Consider the following 25,000-nt stretch of genomic DNA (forward strand, 5'->3'; position numbering starts at 1 on the left):
CTCGAAAACAAGGGGTAGGGGTAAGAAGAAGAAATGGGACTGGTAGACTGAACTGCTCCGTTCTTCACTTCTTGGGTTTATTCTGCTCTAAATGAAAATACTAAATCTCCAAAGTTGGGACCAGTGGACACAGTGGACACTGTCGCCATCAAAACAACGAAACTAAACACAAAAATGGAAATAACTCAATACGAGCAGCAGATTCCGTCACTCCCCAATGAGTCAAAAGTCACAGGACAGGTTTTATTTTTTATTTTATTATTGACTTTTATCTCCGGGTCATCTCAGACAAACTGCATGCTGAGAAAATCCATAACAAACACCACCTTCAGCACCGCATCGTGGAGGCTTGTGACAGCTTGAATAATAAAAGAAAAGAAAACGGGTGTCCTGTGAGTTTGGACTCACCCTGTACTTTAGTAAAGTCTTGAAAACGTTGGTTCTTCAAGGGTTCTTCAGTAAAGACCTACGCAGCCCATTCTCCATCAATTCGCCATGAAAAGAGCCATTTAAACGTGCAAATGTGTTGATGGCTCTATATGAACTACTGGACACTCGCAGGGCCTTTTGTTTGAAGAGTGTAGAAGTGACAGTATTGATGATTTGAAGATACTCAGCAGAGAATAAATCCATCGGTATTTTACTGAAGTACATGTACTGGAGGAAAAGTCCGGCATGACTGTCAATGACTGGCTAACTGCTTTTTCACCAGGACGGCCACTGAGTGGACAGACTAGCCCATCAGGACTTTGTACCTAAGCCACATTTTTGTATCCTGGCAGTAAATAAGGGCTCTGTGTTACTAGGGGCGGGTCGCACCCTCCTCCCGAGCCCCCTCCTGACCCCACGGCCCTGCTGGAGCGCTTGAGCAATTCCACTCAGCGAGTGAATGAGTGAAGATGCCGACAGCCTGCGTTGTGATAACCCCTGGTTTGCCAGCACATCTGTGGAGATCCCTTTATTCCGCCTGTTGGTTTAGGAGATAAGCTAATCAGAAGACAAGCGCTGGAGCCTCACAGTGAAGCCCTGAGCTCCCAGAACAAAGAGGAACATCTGAGCTGGGTTCTCCACCGAGATTCCTATTGTTCCTCATCTACACGTCGCCCACAACATCTACGCCTGGAGAATTGTATTACGCCACCTTCATACGCCACAGAGGACGCTGCCCCAGCGAGGGAGAACAGCTTTAATGTGGTCAAGATATCTGATATTTCTCGTTACGAGGTCGTTAAGATTATTTAACTTATTTCTAGACTTGTTTTAAGTCGTGTCGTTTTATTTGTTTCAAACATTATTTATTTCATAAGTAAAATGATCTGTATTATTTCTCAAAACAAGTCAAATGTTTTTCATTTTTAATGTTTTATTACCCTTTTCTCTCTGTTTTACTTCGCATTGTGAAGTATTTGAAGCTGTACTTGTAATTTATGAAGTATACTGTATAAATAAACATTATTATTATTATTATTATTATTATTATTATTATTATTATATGCAGCATACCTGTGTACACTCAAAAAATGAGCACCAGGATACTTTGGCTTATGAACTGAACACACGTCAACATGAAATAAGTGAATTTTGTTGTCTTTAAGTAATTTTACATAAAATGGTCAAAAATGAATGAAAATGCATTTCAATGAATGCAAATTGTTTATTCTTATGTTTTCTTCCATCAACAGCTGAACTGGTTGAGGTAATAAAGTCTGGTAAACAGCGATGACTTCCAGCTTCGTGATGCGGTGGATTACACACGTCGAGGAATGCAGGGCATTTCTTTTGGTTCAGACGCTTCATCCTCACGGGAGTTACAGCAGAATATTCGGGGCCTCTTTCGAGTGAATCTCCCTGTATTTCAGATTATATATATCGTCTCTACCCAATGAAAAACAAGTATCTCTAAAACAGTGACTTTACAGGAGAGGGCAAAACACCCTCAGCTTTCAGTGGAAGTGAATGTGAAGAGATTTGGTTCTGTGGTTTTAGAGCATTTCTATTGGTCCATTCATCATGACATTTACACGTGGTCAGATACATGATTTTCATTGGACAGCGAGGATTTACATATATTACAGATATATAGAAAGCATTTGGGGAAAAAAGGTCCACCATGCAAAGAACCCTTTAAGCACACAGGTGGTTCTGCACAGAGCTCATGGCTCTAAAAAGAACCCTTAAAGAACTGTCTTTGTTTAAGTGTGTAGGACCACAGATGAAGAGTGCACTGTGTGGCGGCTGGAGTGACCGTGCACCGCGTAGCCTCAGGGCCACGCTGGGTGCGTTAAGCGGTGTCATGTTCTTCTGCTGGCCGCTCAGAGCCACGTGTGGCACAGCTGTGATAATCAGGCTTTGTTCAGTAGAAACCAAACCTCTCCAGTTTCTCTAATCATCTGAGCCATCAGGGAAAAAACAACCACTGCAGCCTTTCACCCTGACCCGACCTGAGCTGACCTGAGCTGACCGGAGCTGACCTGAGTGTATTAGTGGATATCAGACTTCACTGAGCTTTATGAGCCTCTTCCATCACTCCAGTGGCGCACGGTGGCCAGGGCTGGGATGTATCGGAATACAAGTATGAGGAACATTCAGTCAGAAAACATCCTATTCAGCCCGAGGGCACAAGAGGTGGACGGATACATCACTGTTATAACTGATGACTTCACTGAGCAGCGGACAGTGATGAGCTCAGTTGGGCACATACACATCATTACCTCAGAACCACATAGACACTCCTTTTATTACCAAATTGGCAAGATTTGTTATTGAAATGAGGACGAATAGGGTCATGAAATGGCAGGTGGGATTATGGGAGCAGGAGTGAAGGGAATCAGACTTTTGGTAACATTTCTCTGATTGTCATTTTTGTAAACATCTATAAATATATTTATAACCTGATATAATGCATCCATACGGCATTATAAACATGGTTATAAATGCTTATAAAATGAAATACACTAAATTCCACTTTACAGCACGTTTAATATACATTATGAATTATTAATATAAGGCATTATAAGTAGTGTTAATAACATGTTATACTGTCAGAGCCAAAGAGGTCAGTCCCAGCTTGGAGGGTGTAAAGTAAAGACATGCAGAGTTTATTTACTGAGATCTCCAGTGTTTTATTCCTCAGTGCTGGAGCTGTTAGAGCTGCATCTTCAGAGCTTCAGTCCTGAATATTCAGATGCTCCAAACCGGCCGTCCAGCCTAGAATCACTGCTACACTGAGCTTTTCTGACCCAGCGTCCCACTTTAAATGCTACACTACATTACATCACAGCAAACCAGGTACCCATCAGCCCCTCCCCTGACCCCCCTCTGACATCACACTGAGCGTGGAGTCCCTGTGGAGTGAAGGCCTGGAGAGGGAGGTGTGAGATAGTCGAGTGCTGTCATTGTAATTTGTTCCCTCAGTGGTTCTAACGTCGAGCACTAGAACCCTTCACTCTGTAACACTGCACGACACTACAGTACACTACAGTACAGTACTGCTGGTTCTGGCTGGTCAGAGTCCAGATTTAAACCCTGTAGTGAACATTTGGTCTCATCATCATCATTAAACACTAAAAACTGTCTCAGCAGCGTTTCTCAGCCGTGTGAAGCCGTCAGTGCTGAGCGGATCAACACGGACTCTTCTTTCTGTAAAAGACTGAACGGTCACACTGAACTCCAACACTGAGAGAAATCAAAGTGAAAAACTCTCCTACTAACTTACTTTGATGAAGTTGTTTCTAAGGCCATTAAAAGCTTAACATTTTGCCGTTTTGGGCTCGGCCCATTTTTTCCCAGGAGTGTAGGTGCCCTTGAACTTTGGTGTTGGTGACTTTTGAGAGAAACTCGGACAGCAAAGAAAAAGACTCAATCATCTCCAGCTTCGATTCTTACTCAAAGCCCAGACAACCAAACGGAAGCTCTTCTTTTTGGACGTTATGAGAAGAACCAGTTCACTGGGAAAGACAATCATTCTTGGAAGAGTTGAAGGTAAAAGAGGAAGACATTGAGCAGCAGCGAGATGGATGGAGATGATCAGAGGAACCAGCCATTCAGAAGTCTGAAGACCCAGACAGACATTCTGGAGAAACACTGTCTTAATCAGGAGGAACACTATGCAGATGGTCACCTGGGGACGGATTCACGGAAGCTTTCTTAAGAAAAACTTGCAAAAGCTCTTAAGAGAAACAATAAGACATTCATAAGCATGTTCTTCAACGCAATTCAGGAAAAAACTTAAGTCGTTCTCCAAAATTCTCAGAATCGTAATTATTTTCTTAAAATTTACTTAAAATCTACGTGTTTTTTTTGTCAGCTATGTTGCATTTCACCAGGGGTCAGGAGTCCCTGACCGACCGGGGTCCTCGGTGCGTGGAGTCTGCATGTTCTCCCCGTGTCTGTGTGGGTTTCCTCCGGGTTCTCCAGTTTCCCCCTACAGTCCAAAGACATGCAGTCAGGCCAACTGGACACGCTAAATTGCCCCTGGGTGTGAGTGACTGTCTGTCTGCCCTGCGATGGACTGACGACCTGTCCAGGGTGTATCCTGCCTTCTGCCCGATGACCGCTGGGACAGGCTCCAGCACCCCCATGACCCAGAAGGAGAAGCGGCTAAGAAGATGTGTGAGGATGGGCAGGAAGAGAGGCCGAGTTTGATGTCGTCAGATTAAGAAAACAATTAAGAGCAGAATATTTTCAAGACTTTCACCCATTCTTAAGAAAATAATTAAATAAAAGACGAGAAAATCATTTAAGACATAATTTGAAGAATGACGATTTCTGATAACTTTTAAAAACACACATTTTAGAAAATGTTCCTTCTTAAGAAGGCCCCAGGAGTCTGAACTGACTTGACACCACTTAATAATAATAATAATAATAATAATAATAATAATAATAATAACCCTTCACTGAATGCTCATTCATAAAAAGTGTCTCCTTCCCCTGAGCAGTGTCTACAGTGTGCAATTAATCAACAGCGATATGTCAGGATCACATGAGGTCACCTTGACAACGAGCCAAATCTCCCCATATCTGTTCCCCACAGCCTAAAATAGCTCATCTCTCTGTGCGGCAGGCCAGAGCTGTGGCAGAGCCGCATTACGTCAGGAGAAACCCAACTGGCCGCACTGAAAGTTTGAGAGTTTGGCCTTTTTCAGACTTGGTCCAGCAGTGGGCTACACTGGCCCCTCATTACGCTGCACTTCACTACACTCATAAAGAGTCAGGTTGACGCGAGTGGAAGATTGATGAATTATTACAAGGGCCCATTCAACATAAGTGCCACTCCAACATTGAAAGCTGGCACAAACTGCAGCCCCAGCATGTTTAGCAGTCCAGCGCTGAATTAGAGCGGAGATAAATGATATCGCTTTCACAGCCCTCAGTGTTTAATAGGGGGAAAAAGAAATCAACTCTCAGAGCGCTGGGCTTATCAACATGCCGGAAACCCAAACAAGTGCCGATTAAAACAAGAGCACAGGCCAGCCAGCATTCCCACTATACATATCTCATTTAAATAAACTCGCCAAAATTGCCAGCTTCACTCAAAATTATATATATATACACATTATATAGCAAAAAGTCCTCACTCCCCCATCCAAATCACTGAATCCAGGTGTTCCAGTCACTTCCATGGCCACAGGTGTATAAAGCCGAGCCCCTCGGCCTGCAGACTGCTTCTACAGACATTAGTGAAAGAATGGGTCGCTCTCAGGAGCTCAGTGAATTCCAGCGTGGTGCCGTGATCGGACGCCACCTGGGCAGCAAGTCCAGTCGTGAAATTTCCTCACTACTAAATATTCCACAGTCCAGTGTCAGTGGGATTATAACAAAGTGGAAGCGATTGGGAACGACAGCAGCTCAGCCACGAAGTGGTCGGCCACGTAAAATGACAGAGCGGTCAGCGGATGCTGAGGGGCATAGTGCGCAGAGGTCACCGACTTTCTGCAGAGTCAATCACTACAGACCTCCAAACTTCATGTGGCCTTCAGATCAGCTCAAGAACAGCGTAGAGAGCTTCATGGAATGGGTTTCCATGGCCGAGCAGCTGCATCCAAGCCTTACATCACCAAGCGCAGTGCAAAGCGTGGAATGCAGTGGTGTAAAGCGCCGCCACTGGACTCTAGAGCAGTGGAGACGTGTTCTCTGGAGTGACCAATCACGCTTCTCCGTCTGGAAATCCGATGGACGAGTCTGGGTTTGGCGGTTGCCAGGAGACGGTACTTGTCTGACTGCACTGTGCCGAGTGTAAAGTTTGGTGGAGGGGGGATCATGGTGTGGGGGTGTTTTTCAGGAGTTGGCAACCATTACAGTGATCAATCCTGCTAGAAACAAAGGTGTGAATGAAATTCTCCAGGTCTGCTTTAGACAGAATGTCTCTGATCTTGTTGATGTTCCTGAGTCCATAAGTACATTAAGGTTACATACTAGTTCTTCAGATTTTAGGCCTATTGAGTCGAGATAGGCAGCTAGTCTGAGCCTCTCATTCTCCAATAAAATAAGCTCTTTTATTTGTTTGGTGAGAAGGCCAAGTAGATCTGTGTATGATCTGCATAGCTGTGGTAAGATATCCCACATATCTTTTATACACATAAGAGCCTTCATGAAAGCAAACATGACTAGAATGAATTCAAACTTCACTGAATGTTTTGGAGGAAACATCTGAAAACATCTGAGAATTTATACAACAGTGAGGTCCAGCCGTGCGAGCTGATTGGTTAAGAGGCGTCTAACTGCTGTTATTTCACCATAACGTCACAGGTTTTTCACTGTGTCACTCCACTGAGATGCCGTTGCTAAGCAACGACTCTGACAGCTGTAGGAGACGCTCGAGCCTTTTTTGAACATTTTTACTTTGCCACAAACAGAAAACGGACACTGTTAAGACCACATCTGACCGACAGCCGATTTGGTCCGACTCTGAAGACGAGACGACACTAAATTCCCAAACTGTCGTCGCCACTGAGCAGCTTTTCAGTCGGCAGCTGTGACAGAAGAACAGCTGAACAACCTGGAATCAGCCAGAAATGAACCCAACACCATTCGCCAAACTAAACGGGCTGTAAGAAGCTTTACAGACCGGCTGGAACAGAACAACATTAATACTGATCTGGACAAACTGACCAAACTGAGCTGAACCTGATATTGGGTCAGTTTTACGGCTCAGTCTGCACTTCAAAAGGCGGGGCTTACAGCAGACTGAGCAGCGAGTGGGCGGAGCTCATTACTCTGACGTAGCAACGAGCTGCTCGTTAAGGAGCTGTAATTAGGAGGAAGGAGCTGAACATTAAAACATATTAAAGCCGCGTTCACGGCCAGTTTATTCATTTCTTACTGTATTTATTTTTTCTATTATTTATTTAACTGTTGCCTGCCCTCTCGTGTTCTATCACTTAAATAGCAGAAAGAATGAGATGGCTAGAACAATAAAGCTAAGTGAATGGTACACAGGTCCACTGCTTAGTAAGATTCACAGTCCCAGTATGAGCCTGGTGCATGACTGGGTGCTGCTGTCAGCTGAAATGAGAAATTCTAGTAAACAGGCCGTTTCTCAAGCGCTGCAGCAGGTTAATGTATTTCTGAAACCCAAGCAACTGAACACCGTCTGCGTTCTCTGACCTTGTTAAGCTAACTGCTCGTACGAATGCTGATAAATCACCACAAAACACCTGTGAATCCAAACCGGAAACCTCAACAGGCCTTTCAGCTCAGACAAACCACCCTAGACAGCTTTTAAACCATCTGAACCTTTTCTGGCAGGACACTTAATAATTCCACTGGTTTCAATTTCCGCCTGATTGCATTCGTCATTAAGCCTCATTTGGAGAGCGTCACACCAACGACACTCAAGTTCTGCTTGATATCACGCGATGATGAGACCTGCAGTGTTTGGCAGCACAACCCTGTCACCAGCAGAGTGAGAATTTCCAACCCCAGGTAACTGAACGATCCGTAACCCAAACAATAAGTTCTCTTTATTTGGCCTGTCTGACCGTGACACGCTGAATTAGCAGCACTGCTGTGTCTGATCCACTCGTACCAGCACAACACACACTACCACACCACCACCACGTCAGTGTTACTGCAGTGCTGAGAATGACCCACCACCCAAACAGTACCTGCTCTGTGAGGGTCCATGGGGGTCCTGACCACTGAAGAACAGGGTAACAGAGTATCAGAGAAACAGATGGACTACAGTCTGTAACTGTAGAACTACAGAGTGCAGCTATACGGTCAGTGGAGCTGATAAAGTGGACAGTGAGCGTAGAAACGAGGAGGCGGTCAGAATGTTACGTTCCCATGTATCAGGTTTCCATATTTCCATAAAGGTGGGCTCATGCAGGGGCAACTTCCAGCAGGAACACAGTACCAGTCAGGAGCCCTCATCACCCACACACTCTGCCAACCGTGACACCTCGACTTGAAGCCGGAGAGAAGGAGTGGGTATTATTTGGAGCTGAGAAGGAAGCAGCTAGAAACTCTGTACAAAACAATTCAGACAAAATACATTCAGCTTCACAAAACAGAACCACATACGGAACCGACTGAGCTGTGGATGGAATGTATGCTGCAAAAAATGATGTCTTGGCAGCTTATAGAGCGTCTATTATAAGACAATTAACTTTTGTTCTATGAGCTGTTTTGAGATAATCCGGTAACACTTTCCATGAATATCACGTTTTTAAGCATCTATAAACACATACATAACATGGTACAATGCATTCATAAGGCATCATAAACATGGCTATAAATATTTATAAAAGTGCATTACACATTATAGTCATGCTTATTATGCATTACGAATTTTTAAATATAAATAGTGCATTATAAGTACTGTTCATAACACATAAGAGCTCATAAGCTGTATTAGTCCGCTCTAAGTAAAGTGTTCATTAGTGTGCACCACCGTTAATGTGCACCACAGTTAATGTGCACCACTGTTAATGTTCACCACTGTTAATGTGCACCACCAATAATGTTCACCACCGTTAATGTTCAGCACCGTTAATGTGCACCACTGTTAATGTTCACCACTGTTAATATTCAGCACCTTTAATGTGCACCACCGTTAATGTTCACCACCGTTAATGTGCACCACTGTTAATGTTCACCACTGTTAATGTTCACCACCGTTAATGTGCACCACCGTTAATGATCACCACCGTTAATGTACACCACCGTTAATGTTCACCACCGTTAATGTTCACCACTATTAATGTTCACCACCGTTAATGTTCACCACCGTTAATGTTCAGCACCGTTAATGTTCACCACTGTTAATGTGCACCACCATTAATGTTCCCCACCGTTAATGTGCACCACCGTTAATGTGCACCACCAATAATGTTCACCACCGTTAATGTTCAGCACCGTTAATGTACACCACTCTTAATGTTCACCACTGTTAATATTCAGCACCTTTAATGTGCACCACCGTTAATGTTCACCACCGTTAATGTGCACCACCGTTAATGTTCACCACCGTTAATGTGCACCACCGTTAATGTTCACCACTGTTAATGTTCACCACCGTTAATGTTCACCACTATTAATGTTCACCACCGTTAATGTTTACCTCCGTTAATGTGCACCACCGTTAATGTTCAGCACCGTTAATGTTCACCACTGTTAATGTGCACCACCGTTAATGTTCCCCACCGTTAATGTTCACCACTGTCAATGTGCACCACCATTAATGTTCACCACTGTTAATGTACACCACTGTTAATGTTCACCACTGTTAATGTGCACCACTGTTAATGTGCACCACCGTTAATGTGCAGCACTGTTAATGTGCACCACCGTTAATGTGCACCACTGCTAATGTTCACCAACGTTAATGTTCACCACCGTTAGCCTGGCACTGAATTAACACTGCATATCCAATAGAACGGCAGCAGAAACCAGCATTACTGTACTGTAGTGTAGTGCAGTGTCACAGAGTGAAGGGTTCTAGTGCTCGAAGTTAGAACCACTGAGGGAACAAATTACAATGACAGGACTCGACTATCTCACAACTCTTTGAATATGAGGTGAAGTAAGGATTAAGGGAACGAGCTGTGAGAGAAAAACATTTCCATGTTGTTTGTCTAAACCACCAGCCGTACTCTGGAGTCGACTATCATTAGCCCATTGAGAACACTGGGTGAGAAGCCTTGGTGAGCTGTGGAGGAATTCACACTTCCGGAAGATTCCTTCAGTACTTAACGAATGTCTTAAAAAGGTATAATGAGTTATAGCATAAGCAGTGATTGGGAGAAGAACCACACCTGAAGTTCCTCCACCTTATGGTGCTGATCTGCTGCCTGAACTGTGCTGAGGCACATCACTGTATCTCCTCTCCTGTTAATACACCCCGTGCAATATATCATAACCATAGATTCCTCCCATCCTCCGGGGAACATCCTCTAAGTTTTCCTTGTCTATAGAGCAGAAAATCCTGGCCGGAGTGCCCCTTTAAGGGACACAGCTACACAAACATCCGCCGTATGAGGTTTCTCTCCTCTAAAAATAGATGCATGCACATAAACACAGGGGTGCAGAGAGAAAGTGCATGTAACAACATTTCAAGCCAGTGCATTTGAACTCTTCCGCTTCCAGCTGCTGCCGAGAGAGCTCACATAAATCCAGGAGACAGTTTCCCAGGCCGAGCTTCCGACTGCCATTCCGTATCAACACAGAAAACAAACAGCACAGGCAGCCTCACTACAGAGACCAGGACCAGGACCTCCACAATATTATTCATATCCAAATATTGTTCATATTTCCTCATCGCAGCATGGAGTGTGTATAGGGTGACCCGCACGCTGAAGGAGAGGAACTGTAACAGCTGTGTTTCGACGCTGCTGCAGTTTTCTCCGTTTCTCAAATGTCTGAAATGACGTGCCTGTGAGCGTCGCTGCTGCAGGTATGCAAAGTAGGACTTCAGATAGTTGGGGTCCTAAAATCTGATTGGCTGTTGTAAAATCGATGATACACCACGGCTCTGATGCCTCACTCTGTATCACTGCTCCACAGCACGAAAAACCCCTCTGCTGTTAACGGATTCATCTTTGACTCTAACGCTGATCGGAGCACCGAGTGCACTGATAAAGAACCTGTTTTTCATTTAAACTGAGGGGCTGACAACTTACTTTCTTTACTAGAACTGGGCTGGCAGGAGACCCGTGGTCGTGATTTGGTGACCAAAAATTCCTTATAAACTGAAAGTATTTGCATTAAACAGTGCCGACTTAAGGCTGAAGTCTGAGTCAAAGTCAGAGTCACTGGTGTTCAAGTCAAAGTCGAGTCGCAAGTCTTTCTCAATTTTCTTGACTTGAGTCTTAAGTCATCAAATTTATGACTTGAGTCGGGCTTGAGGCCAAGTCATATGGCTCGGTTCAACACCTCTGGAAATGAGTGACATTACCTTATAAAATTTAGCAATTTAGCCTGACTCAAGGCTGAAGTCTGAGTCGAAGTCAGAGTCATTGGTGTTTAAGTCAAATTCGAGTCGCAACTTCCACGATTTTCTTGAGTCGAGTCTCAAGTCATCAAATTTGTGACTCGAGTCATATGACTTGGGTCCACACCTCTGGAAATAAGTGACATAATCTTAATAAAATAAATTATTCTGATTTAAGGCTGAAGTCCAAGTCAAATGTCAGAGTCACTGGTGGTCAAGTCAAAGTCCAGTCGCAAATCCTTTGCAATTTTCTGGAGTCGAGTCTCAAGTCATCAAATTTGTGACTCAAGTCGGACTCGAGTCCAAGCCATATGACTCGGGTCCACAAGCTCTGGAAATAATTTAAATAATCTTATAAAATTCAGTAAATTAACCTGACTTAAGGCTGAAGTCCGAGTCAAAGTCAGAGTCCAGTCGCAAATCCTTTGCAATTTTCTGGAGTCGAGTCTCAAGTCATCAAATTTGTGACTCGAGTCATATGACTTGGGTCATTGGTGTTCAAGTCAGAGTCCAGTCATAAATCCTTTGCAATTTTCTGGAGTCGAGTCTCAAGTCATCAAATTTGTGACTCAAGTCGGACTCGAGTCCAAGTCATACGACTCGGGTCCACACCTCAGGAAATGAGTGGCAATCTTCTAAAATTCATCTCCTACTAAGAAAAATGAGATATACTGACTACATTTCACCGCTTTCAGCCCAACAGCTGATTATAAAGGCCTTTACGAGTTGAACTGAGAGTGTTAGAACAGGGAAGACTCATCTCTGCAGAGCTGAGACCCGGCAGGCACACTCCTGATTTAACCGCCACAGCGATGCATTCACATCCAGCTAACCCTGATTTCCCGACTCTGACGTTCCTGCTTACACACTCATGGACATAAACACACACAGAACGCGTATTATGACAGCCCTCTTTGCTGCGTCCGGCCCATCGAGCTCAGACAGCAGAGATAAGGCTGTCTGTGAGGTGAACTCTGCCCGTCCTGCCAGGCCTCATCGGGATTGTTTTCTCTGGCAAAGCTGCTGGCTCCAGCGTCCTGACTCGCAGTGAGCGTGTGGAGGATTGCAGGACTGAAGGGGTTGATGGGAAAGTGCTGACTGGGAAGAATGGACATTTGCAAACAAGGCACTGACGGCATTACATCACTCTGTTACAGCCAGACCCCGGCAAACAAACACCCCCACGCCCCCCCGAGCTGGGCAGAACGAGCCGTAGTGCTGGATGAGTGCTGATATCAAGTTATTAATAACAAAATCATAACACTATACTGTAGGGTACAGTTCATAAGGCTACATGACACCTATATAAGCTTGTCATGACAACTGACATAAATGTTTATTAATGTATGTTACAATAGGTGTCATCTGTCAAAGTCTACTGTGGCATGCCCCTGCCCCCCAGGCCCCAACGATGATGGCCGCAAGAGCCAGCAGGAAGGCGGGGCCCGAACACTGTGGCGCTGAACCTCAGCCAGGACGACAGGGAGAGAGCCGTGAGGGCAGAGGGGAGTGTGGAGCGCAAAGCCCGAGCCCCACCGAGTGACCCGAGTGACGGCGGGAGAAGGAGGAGAACAACGAGGGTGCCGGCAACGAGATGCATGATGACAAGGAGCGAGTCCCGACCTGCAAGCTGGGGGTGGTGTCGGGGAGGCGGAGCAGCTCGCTCTCGTCCCCTCTCAGCTCGGGCCTTTTACAGAGAGCAGAGTGAGAGAGAGGGATGAGCAGCAGCAACAGAGACCAAGTGAAGAGCTGAAAAGCTGAAGTGATAAAGGACCGAAATGCCTAACTAGCTGAAGCCACTGAACAGCGCAGGTTTTGTTTTGTGTTGCGTTTATTCGGGTGAATTAAAGAAAACGGGCGCTGCGACACTGAACCCTGCCTCCAGCGTCTGCCTCGAGCCCGAGGTAGCACAAGCAGCACTACAGCTACTTTGATTAAAACTAGCAAATGAAACACTTATAGCAAATAATGCCTATTGGAATAAGCTCTAATAAACATTTATGTAGTGTTATATCAATTATCATGACAAGCTTATGGCTCTATATAGCACCGAAAGGGTCTTTCTATTGTACACACTTTAAACAGCTTGTCACATCTGATATACACTATATTGCCAAAAGTATTCGGTCGTCTGGCTTCACACGCATATGAACTTGAGTGACCTCCCATTCTTAATCCATAGGGTTTAATATGATGTCGGCCCACCCTTTGCAACTATAACAGCTTCAGCTCTTCTGGGAAGGCTTTCCACAAGGGTTAGGAGTGTTTATGGGAATTTCTGACCGTTCTTCCAGAAGCGCATTTGTGAGGTCAGACACTGATGTTGGACGAGAAGGCCTGGCTCACAGTCTCCGCTCTAATTCATCCCAAAGGTGTTCCCCAAACTGTTCTCAAAAGTTGGGAGAGTGAAATTGTCCAAAATCTCTTGGAGCTGAAGCTTTAAGAGCTCCTTTCACTGGAACTAAGGGGCCGAGCCCAACTCCTGAAAAACACCCCCACACCATGATCCCCCCTCCACCAAACTTTACACTCGGCACAATGCAGTCAGACAAGTACCGTCTCCTGGCAACCGCCAAACCCAGACTCGTCCATCGGATTTCCAGAGGGAGAAGCGTGATTGGTCACTCCAGAGAACACGTCTCCACTGCTTCTGCGCACTATGACCCTCAGCGCACTATGCCCCTCAGCATCCGCTGACCGCTCTGTCATTTTACGTGGCCGACCACTTCGTGGCTGAGCTGCTGTCGTTCCCAATCGCTTCCACTTTGTTATAATCCCACTGACAGTGGACTGTGGAATATTTAGTAGTGAGGAAATTTCCCGACTGGACTTGCTGCACAGGTGGCGTCCGATCACGGCACCACGCTGGAATTCACTGAGCTCCTGAGAGTGACCCATTCTTTCACTAATGTCTGTAGAAGCAGTCTGCAGGCCGAGGGGCTCGGCTTTATACACCTGTGGCCATGGAAGAGACTGGAACACCTGAACTCAATGATTTGGATGGGGGAGTGAATACTAAATAGTGTATATGGGTACGGCCCACTGTTGTACATGTGCTTGTTGTTATGGGCCTAGGACCCAAAGACCGCAAAACGATAGGTCACTTCTAGCCTTCATAACTTCAGAACGGTTTAAGATACAAACATGATCCACATATCAGGACATTCAGCATGATGTCATCGAGATGTCATATGATGTCATATGTCACAATCAGTGAATAATTCACCTAAAATCCTAATATTGTTGGTCTCCTGTTTGGCCTTCATATTCCAACAAAGGGTTAAAAAACATGATTTACAATCAGACTCTGCCCCACCATCGAGAGCGATTACATCCACCTGTGACCATCAATCAGCCCAAGATCAGCTCCAAAATCACTCAAACACCAATGAGTTGGGAACGTTGGTTTTGTCCATGAGACACATTTGTCTTCATGAAGAAGGATTCTGAACTGGAAGCTCCTCAGGCAGATGCTGGAGAACATAAAACGGTTTAGTCTGGAATGTTTCCTGTCCCAATGTCTAATCTGTAGGCAGGTGATGACAGATCAATGACGACGTTCAGTTATGAAGACCAGGGCCAATTTTTCGCTGTGAGGAAATCACGAAAAAATTCCACATCTTTCACAGCAGGAAGCCGAAAGCTTCAGCGGGAAAAGCTCCTCTCGGCACCGCTTCCTCTGATTCACACGGAAAACACGCAGAACATCAGGATCCACCACACACACTGATAAAAACCATATCTTAGCAAGAGAAAACATCCCAAACCAAATTAACACGTCATATTTCTGTTCATATGGGATCGGTGTGGGAATATAAAAGGATTAGTAACGTAATCTGATGAAAGTTCCTCATTCTACGGTCAGATCATCTGCCAGTGGAGTAAATGTGCAGAATAAGTTGGTCTCATGATATTTTAGCAGCGATGACACAGTGAGAAATATCAGACACACTGACATTTAAGACGTTTCTATTGCTAAGATCAATTTTTGTGGTACGGCGTCAAAAAAAACTGCAAAAACTGCGAAGTGAAAATGAATCAAAATATCCGACATTTCTCATCAGGAGATTGTTATAAGATCAAAGAAATTATTTGTTTTAAGTCATTTTTTCTCCAAGTGTCTTATTTTGCTGGCATTTTCTCACAAAAACATGAAAATCAGACGAATTAGAGAATATTTAGACTAGATTAAAGATGACTTCACATACCAAGACACTGCAGCGCATTCTGTCAGATTAGATCAGATTTCTTCTTTATCTGTATTATTCTGGACCTGCATGTTTAAAATACTTCATTAGCCTTCGTTATTTTGTAATTTATCAGCCTTTGTTCAGCCTTTATAAGTCCTTGAACAGCCTTTCTAAGACTTTATAAGCCTGTGTGCAGCATTTATATGAGTTTATAAGTCTATATCTAGTCTTCAAAAGACTTGATAAGCCATTCTACAGTCTTTAGAAAACATATTTAGCCTTTGTACAGACTTTATAAGACTTTATAAGCCTTTGTATAACCGTTATAAGACATTATAAGGCTCTGTGCAGTCATTTATTAGACTTTATAAGCATTTTCATATCCTTCAAAAGTCTTAAGCCTTTTTATAGCCTTTATAAGACTACATAAGCCTTGGCACAGCCTTTAGAATACTTTCTAAACCTTTGTACAACCTTTATAAGACTTTATAAGCCTTTGTGCAGCATTCATAGGACTTCATAAGCCTTTGTCTAGTCTTTTAAACACTTTCTAAGCTATTGTGCAATCTTTATAAGACTTCATAAGCTTCTGTACAGACCTTTATAAGCCTTTTTCTAGCATTTAAAAGACTTTATAATCCATTGCACAGCCTTTATTAAACGTTATAAGCCTTTAAATAGCCTTTATAAGACTTCATTAGCTGTCGTATAGCCTTTATCAGACTTTATAAGCCTTTGTCTCATAAGCTGCCTCACCCTGTCTGACCTCCTGATCTTTGGCCATGACTCAGAATGAGACTGTGAGGTGATACTGCACATTGGAAACTGACCAGAGCAACAGACGTGGGGAGTCTCCCCCTCTTAAATCCTTCCAGAACGCCTCCTCTTCATCCCCCTCTCCCTCGTTCTCTCCTCTGTACTGATCTCAGTAACAGCCAGTTCAGAAGCGCTCAGCGGCTCCCCGGAGCGAGGCAGATCCAAATGAGAGGAAAGAGTAAACACACTTTTCCCTTTCTGAGCGGAATGAAGCAGCACTGAATACTGATTTCCACACTTAAAGCAAATTAGATGCGAAGATTAAAGGGAACCAGAATTCAGTTTGAAATACAGGAACGTAACAGATAATTATACCATATTCATCTGTTTGTCTCACAGCTTATGCAGAGAGTCTAGAACCTGCAGTGATCTCTAATATGCTTCACCCCTGTAGATCCTGCATGAACTCCTAACCCACATCTAGACCTTTCAGTCCTGCCTTCTCCTCATTTGGAGCTTCTCCAAATGTGATCCACCATCCATCATGTGTCCAGCATACAGGACTCCTAAGTGGTTCTAGGCTTGGGTGTATGGTTCTATGAAAAACGTTTAATTAGTATAGATCAGTGGTCTCCAGTCCTGGTTCTGGAGAGCGACAATCCTGCAGAGTTTAGTTCCTACCCGTGTCCAGTAATCTGCCCCGCCTCTCAACTCTAGTACATCTGATCCAGCAAATCATCACTTAGAACAGGCTGGCTATCTGGAACAGGTGTGGCAGACTGTGATTGGAACTAGACTCTGCAGGAAGGTAGATCTCCAGGACCAGGGTTGGAGATCACTGGTAGAGAGCTTTTGATTTATTTGAACTACAGGACCTACGCACTCATATACCTCGTTCACAAAAATGGTTCTTCATAGAACCGTACGTTAAAGAGTTGTCCTTCTGTTGCATCTATCCAAAGAACCATTTTTTGACACAATAATGTGTTCCACCATGTTCTATATCTACCATCTTGTATGTGTTCCACCATGTTCTCTTTACACATCTAACCATTGTCACTAGTTTCTTTCCCAGATTTCAGTTCTGGTCCTTTTTATGTTCTCACTGATAAGGTGTGGCTCAGAGAAGGATTGGTTCTCTCTTTAACTCTTGGTTCCTCTAAATGGTTCTTTGTCACAATCTCATGGAGTTTCTCCTCTTGGGTTTTCAAGAGGTCCCTCTTAATGGTTCGTGGTTTTGCTCTTAAGGAGTCCTTAGGTTCCTCTCTAATTCTTCCTCATTCTTTTCAGGAGTTCTTCTCTTAAGTTTTTGGCTCTTCCTCATTCTTCAAAAAAAGGCACTGTTCCTCTCAGGTTCTTCTTCATTCTTCATTCTTTTAAAGTTTCTTGTTTCCCTTTAGTTCTTACTCACGCATTTAGACAATTTTCCTTTTCAGTCTTGGTTCCACTCTTGCGCTTTCAAGGACTTTTTCATTTAGAGTCTTGGTTCCTCACAGTGGTTCTTCCATGTGCTCTTAGGCAGTTTTGTTTCTTTTGAGCCTGGGCTCCTCTTACAAGGTTTTCCTCATGTTCTTAGGGATTTTGTCCTTTTGGGTTTTGGTTCCTCTCAGCATCTTCCTCATTCTCTAAATGGAATTTTCTGTTAGACTCTTGGTTCCTCTCAGGTTCTTCCTCATACTCTTAGAGATTTTTCTTTTCATCCTAAAGTTAGGACAGGATTTAGGAAGTTTCGTCTGGTTAGGATGTTTGTGTGATGCTGTTTTCTGATCTGGAGTTAGTGATGAGATGATGAAGGGAGGAGCTGTTATTCTGGAATAGATACGGTCCCAAAGTCAGTCGTCATGGAGACCAAACAGATCAGATTTCAGAGTTAAGAAGTTGCTGTAGTACAGGCCCAGGTTCTCATCCAAATCTAAGTTCTAAATAATAGAACTAAGTGCAGTGAACACGTCTGTAATAAGATATATTTGGTGATGGTCTCAAAGGAGACAATGACAGAAGAAATGGAAACCGTATGTTGAGAGTAATCACCGTCCCCTGGGCCTGACGATAGGGAAAACCCCACTGGACGTGAAGGGAGTCTCTCTCTCTCTCTCTGAGTCAGACTATGACAGCTGAGTGTATGTGAAGGCCACACTGGGACAACATGAGCCTCTGAGAGTCGGGGGGGACAGCTCACTGAAGGATCAGATTCATGACATCTGCTTATCTGATGTAGACTCCAGAGACAGCAGTACATATACAGCGCTCTCCCTTCGCCCCTATAGGAGTCTCTAACAGCCTGTTAAGCCATGGGAACCTCAGAGACACTGGCCCTTTGTGGACCGTCTGCACTCTCACACAGCCCTGTAGGCAGCAGCCAGGAATGTCTTTCAACCCTTTCGCTGCCTCTTGTCCTTCAGCCCAGGAGGAGCAGAGCCTGAAGGCCAGAAGATCCTCCTCTGCTCCCAGTACTCAGCTTCTGGAAATCAGTATGGAAAAACAAAGTCTGTTTCTCTTCTATCTGGGCTTCTCTCAGCTGCCTTCCGAGATCTGGACGGCTTTCATTTCGTGGGCCGAGAATGCTGGGATATCCAGATGCCTGTCCTGTTAAAGTTATCACTGGCGTCCCCTGTGGGCCACTTTCCTGCTGATGCACGTGAAATTTTGTAAAAGGCAAGACCAGGTGTTCAAGAACGCATGACGACTTGACAGTCCTGTTCAGTAGATGGGCAGCCGGGTTAAATAAAACATGACTGATAAGCACAAGTTAACTGTACCATTTAGATCTGGAGCCCATAGCCTGTCTCTGCAGTGCCCCCTAGTGGCCATTCTGCAGGCACAATCGAAATAGGCTGAAATACAACATTTTACCCTGTAAGTCTGCTATTAGATGAACTGGGACACCGTATATATCTGTATGGTTTGGAGCTCCCTGTTGTGCTTTGCCCCCACTGCTCGATAGCAGCTCAACACAGTGCCTGTGTGAAGAGTTGTGGCTCTATGTTGAGCTGCTAGCAAGCAATGAGGACAATCAAAGCAGGGACCTCTAAAGCCCATTTCATACCAGATGTGATGCTGCACAAGTGGTAATCTGGACCCGCTCCATAACACCAGACGCGACACAAAGCAGTTTTTGTTTGCTTTGCATTTTCTCTTAATACAAATATCTGTGCTGTCCATTTATTACTCACATAAACTTTATGCAGACGATATAAAAACACCAACAATAAAAACCAAGCTTGGCTGCTGTGACTTTTCTCACCATGTACAGCATGACGAGAAGGAGATGCCTGTGAGTTCATAACATTAACCTAATCAAGGGATTTCCATCACCTTTTCAAAGAGTTCAGACTATTTACTGATTTGTTTACTATCCCAGATTGTATACTACAGCACAGACACTGCATTTCTGTGCTGCTTCTGCACAGGAACTGTGAAAATCAGAAATACCTACCTAGAAATGAGGGTTCTTCAAAGGTTCTTTAGTAAAGAAAATGGCATTTAAACGTTTTTGCTGGGGTGCTGCATTCATGCCTGCCAAGAAGGTCTCGTTAAACAGAAGGCCACGACTTCAGCTTCTTAATTTATGAATTATGTACAAAACACACTGCCCTGACATTTCTCTCTCGTGAAAACTCAGCTGTTGGAAATGTTCTGCTTTGCAGGCCATGCTGAAGTAGCAGCCAAGCACATACGGTGTGTTTTGCTCCTCTGAAGCTTTACATGCTGCTAGAACCATAAATAAAACACAGTCGTTGATGTTTTTCACTATAAAATGCTAAAAACTTGTAGTCCAGATCAGAAGGTTGTGTGTTCAAATCACGTCAGGGTCAAACCTTTTTGGGGCAGTCGTGGGCTGGAGGTCAGGGAACCGGCTCTGTGACCGGAAGGCCGCCGGTTCGATCCCCAGAGCTGAAAGAACGTGACTGAGGTGTCCTTGAGCAAGACACCTAACCCCCAACTGCTCCCCGGGCGCCGTGGATTGGGCTGCCCACCGCTCCGGGCAAGTGTGCTCACTGCCCCCTAGTGTGTGTTTATTCACTAGTGTGTATGTGGTGTTTCACTTCACGGACGGGTTAAATGCGGAGGTGAAATTTCCTGGTTCTGGGACTAATAAGAGTCACTGAATCTAAAACAGATGCGTTTTTTTTTAAATTTATTTATTACAGTCAATGATTCTGTACAGAACCATGAACACTCAAAGAACCATTTGAATGCTTAAATGCTTCCTTTCATGTTGAAAGTGTTCCTCAGATGGATGGAGAATGTGTATATATATATATATATATATATATATATATATGGGTTCTATGTAGAATCTTCTTTTAAAGGCTTCTATTAAGCACCAAAAAGGTTTCTGCTATTTTTATGATGTCAAGCTTGTAACAATAGAACCATATACAGCACATTCTCCATCAATCTGAACAACCACCTCACCAGAACCATACATGCATGAAATTGTTCTTCATGTGTTCATGATTCTATGCAGAACCACTGTCTTTCCTAAAGACGCCTCAGAGACATATTCAATCATATGTAATAATAGGAAACTTTTCAAAATTTGATCCAGTTCAATCACGACTTTCAGACCGATGCACCTTTACACCCTACAGGCTTGAAATAGCTGGTTCTTCAAATGTCCTTTAGTAAAGACAATGGCTCTATATAGGACCATGGACAAGCATAGAACCCTTCGCGTGCTTGAAGGACTCTTTGCACGGTGAAATGGTTCTTTAGATTGAAGGAGAACGTGCTGTATGTGTGCTATGTGCTATTGTTACACGCATGACATCCTAACAACAGAAGATCCTTTCTGGTGCTATATACACCATATACAAGAACCATATACAACACATTCTCCAACAACCTGAAGAACCATTTCACCATGCAAAGAACCCTTAAATCATTAAATCGTTATTGTTCATGGTTCTACATGGGGCCATTGTCTTTACTGAGGAAACCTTGAAGAACCGTCTTTTTAAGTGTGCAGTAAAACACGTATGGACTCCATATTGAGCATTTGTCCTTAGAAATATGCAAATAAATGTGGGAATTGTAAAAGGAGATCAAACCACTGATGCCTCAAACTGCCACGTCAAGCTCCGAGGCTGAGGCTGCAGGAAGATCGGGAGCGCGAGCGCCAAGAGGAAACGCTTTAAAAGCATCTCTTACTGAACTGGCTTGAACTTCCTCCAGGAGAAGAGCGCTGAACTACTGCGCCAGCTCCTGTCGTAGACCGCAGAGACGCTCCCTGCCTGTCTAATTATCCCCATCCACTCAGCTCCCGCTGTAGACCGCAGAGACGCTCCGTAGACCGCAGAGACGCTCCCTGCCTGTCTAACTATCCCCATCCACTCAGCTCCCGCCGTAGACCGCAGAGACGCTCCCTGCCTGTCTAATTATCCCCATCCACTCAGCTCCCGCTGTAGACCGCAGAGACGCTCCGTAGACCGCAGAGACGCTCCCTGCCTGTCTAACTATCCCCATCCACTCAGCTCCCGCTGTAGACCGCAGAGACGCTCCGTAGACCGCAGAGACGCTCCCTGCCTGTCTAACTATCCCCATCCACTCAGCTCCCGCCGTAGACCGCAGAGACGCTCCCTGCCTGTCCAATTATCCCCATCCACTCAGGTCCCGCCGTAGACCGCAGAGACGCTCCCTGCCTGTCTAATTATCCCCATCCACTCAGCTCCCGCCGTAGACCGCAGAGATGCTCCGTAGACCGCAGAGACGCTCCCTGCCTGTCTAATTATCCCCATCCGCTCAGCTCCCGCCGTAGACCGCAGAGAAGCTCCCCGAACCGCTAACTATCCCCATCCGCTCAGCTCCCGCCGTAGACCGCAGAGACGCTCCCTGCCTGTCTAATTATCCACATCCACTCAGCTCCCGCCGTAGACTGCAGAGACGCTCCCTGCCTGTCTAATTATCCCCATCCACTCAGCTCCCGCCGTAGACCGCAGAGAAGCTCCCCGAACCGCTAACTATCCCCATCCGCTCAGCTCCCACCGTAGACCGCAGAGACGCTCCCTGCCTGTCTAATTATCCACATCCACTCAGCTCCCGCCGTAGACTGCAGAGACGCTCCCTGCCTGTCTAATTATCCCCATCCACTCAGCTCCCGCCGTAGACCGCAGAGAAGCTCCCCGAACCGCTAACTATCCCCATCCGCTCAGCTCCCGCCGTAGACCGCAGAGACGCTCCCTGCCTGTCTAACTATCCCCATCCACTCAGCTCCCACTGTAGACTGCATAGACGCTCCCTGCCTGTCTAATTATCCCCATCCACTCAGCTCCCGCCGTAGACCGCAGAGACGCTCCCTGCCTGTCTAATTATCCCCATCCGCTCAGCTCCCGCCGTAGACCGCAGAGACGCTCCCTGCCTGTCTAATTATCCCCATCCGCTCAGCTCCCGCCGTAGACTGCAGAGACGCTCCCTGCCTGTCTAATTATCCCCATCCACTCAGCTCCCGCCGTAGACCGCAGAGAAGCTCCCCGAACCGCTAACTATCCCCATCCGCTCAGCTCCCGCCGTAGACCGCAGAGACGCTCCCTGCCTGTCTAACTATCCCCATCCGCTCAGCTCCCACTGTAGACTGCATAGACGCTCCCTGCCTGTCTAATTATCCCCATCCACTCAGCTCCCGCCGTAGACCGCAGAGACGCTCCCTGCCTGTCTAATTATCCCCATCCGCTCAGCTCCCGCCGTAGACCGCAGAGACGCTCCCTGCCTGTCTAATTATCCCCATCCGCTCAGCTCCCGCCGTAGACCGCAGAGAAGCTCCCTGCCTGTCTAATTATCCCCATCCGCTCAGCTCCCGCCGTAGACCGCAGAGAAGCTCCCTGCCTGTCTAATTATCCCCATCCGCTCAGCTCCCGCCGTAGACCGCAGAGACGCTCCCTGCCTGTCTAATTATCCCCATCCGCTCAGCTCCCGCCGTAGACCGCAGAGAAGCTCCCTGCCTGTCTAATTATCCCCATCCACTCAGCTCCCACTGTAGACCGCAGAGACGCTCCCTGCCTGTCTAACTATCCCCATCCACTCATTTCCCGCTGTAGACCGCAGAGACGCTCCCTGCCTGTCTAACTATCCCCATCCACTCAGCTCCCGCTGTAGACCGCAGAGACGCTCCCTGCCTGTCTAACTATCCCCATCCACTCAGCTCCCGCTGTAGACCGCAGCACTGAGGGGGACATTCACACAGCTGGTCCATCAGAACTGAACTGTAAAGAGACCGCCAGCTGATTCTGAGGGCAGAGCAAAGCGGCGGGAACACAAGACAAACTTCAGAAACACCTCAAATGCAAATGAACTGCTTTGTTCTCCTCCCCCTTCCCTCTCTCCAGCCAATAGCATGCAGCTCTGAGTGTTTTATGGGATGGTTTTAAGGCAGTTGCCATGCCACCCACCTGGATTATGGTTCAGATCCATAGAGCGGAGAGAGTCGCACTGCTATGTTCATCCGATCACCGCGCCAGACCTTCTTCCCTCTGCTCTTCCCTTCTCTTCTCTTCCCTTCTCCTCTCTTCTCTTCTCTTCCCTTCTCCTCTCTTCTCTTCTCTTCCCTTTTACTCTCTTCTGTTCTCCTCTCTTCTACTCTCTTCCCTTCTCTTCTCTACACCTTTTTACTTCTCTTTCCTTTCCCTTCTCTTCTCCTCTCCACTTTTCATATTCTCCTCTCTTCTAACCTTTTTTTTTCTCCAGTCTTCAACTCTTTTCTCTTCTCTTCACCTTTTTACTTCTCTTCCCTTCTCGTCCATTCTCTTCTTTTCTCTTTTTCACTTTTCTTTTCTTCTTCTTTCTCTCTTCTAACCTTTTCTCTTCTACTTTCTTCTCTTCTACTCTTTTCTCTTCTCTTTTGCACTTTTCATTTGTCTTCTCTTTTTCTATTCTCCTCCCTTCTAACCTTTTCTTATCTCCAGTCTTCTACTGTTTTCTCTCCTCTTCAGTGCTCTTTTCTGCTTTTTCCTCTCCTTTAATTTCCTCTCTATTTAATTCTCTTCTTTACTGGTCTTTTCTTTCCCCTTCCGTTTTTGTTTTCTCTCTATTTTGCTCTTCTCTTCTCTTGCTTTTCATTCCTTCCCAATCACTTTTATCTCCTTTCTCTGCTCACCTCTCTGTCAGAACAGCCTGAGTCCTCCACTGCTGCCTGCTCTCTTCCTCCTCTCCTATCCTCTCTTCCCCTCCTGCTCTTCTCCCTCTGTACCCTGAGCTATCCAGAGCAGCTGGAGAGAGAGGGGGGGGGGGGCAGTCCCAGCCACCCGCAGCCTGAGCAGTGTGTAACGTCTGGGCTTTAGAGTGGCTGTTAGAGGCCGGAGGAGGCAGAGTGAAGAGAGCTTGTAAATCTGGACGCTCTGGACGATCTGAACCTGGCCTGGAAATCCGATGATTGAAAACAGGGCACTCTGCCTAATGACTCACCCCTTACAGCGTTCTATAAATACAGACTGCTCTGCTACCGTCAGCTAGGAGGAAATAGACGCCGCTCGCACTCCAACACCCGCTGCAGAGATCGAGCCATTAAAACACACTACAGTTCACACAGAAGCTCAGAATCACAGTGTTCTCCTCCTCTGTCGCAGACAAACGCATCAAAGGGTTCTAAGACACTCGTCCTGTACAAACGCACGACTTTCAGACA

At 45.5% G+C, this 25,000-nt stretch overlaps 1 protein-coding gene across 5 annotated transcripts in view; it reads right to left on the reverse strand.

Moving 5' to 3' along the window:
• The window catches only part of arhgap24 (Rho GTPase activating protein 24), a 255,642-nt gene that overhangs the window by 84,778 nt on the left and 145,864 nt on the right, over window positions 1-25,000 (reverse strand). Inside the window, exon 1 of one of the 5 annotated variants that reach the window (XM_037545997.1) lies at window positions 23,769-23,904. The exons of the other annotated variants lie outside the window; for them this stretch is intronic. Coding sequence (XP_037401894.1) covers window positions 23,769-23,790 — 22 coding nt within the window. The 5' untranslated portion in view covers window positions 23,791-23,904. Of the gene's footprint in view, window positions 1-23,768; window positions 23,905-25,000 lie in introns of those variants that run through there. 5 annotated transcript variants of the gene reach the window in all.

Source organism: Pygocentrus nattereri, chromosome 16, assembly GCF_015220715.1.
Source record: "Pygocentrus nattereri isolate fPygNat1 chromosome 16, fPygNat1.pri, whole genome shotgun sequence".
NCBI classification, from domain to species: Eukaryota; Metazoa; Chordata; class Actinopteri; order Characiformes; family Serrasalmidae; genus Pygocentrus; species Pygocentrus nattereri.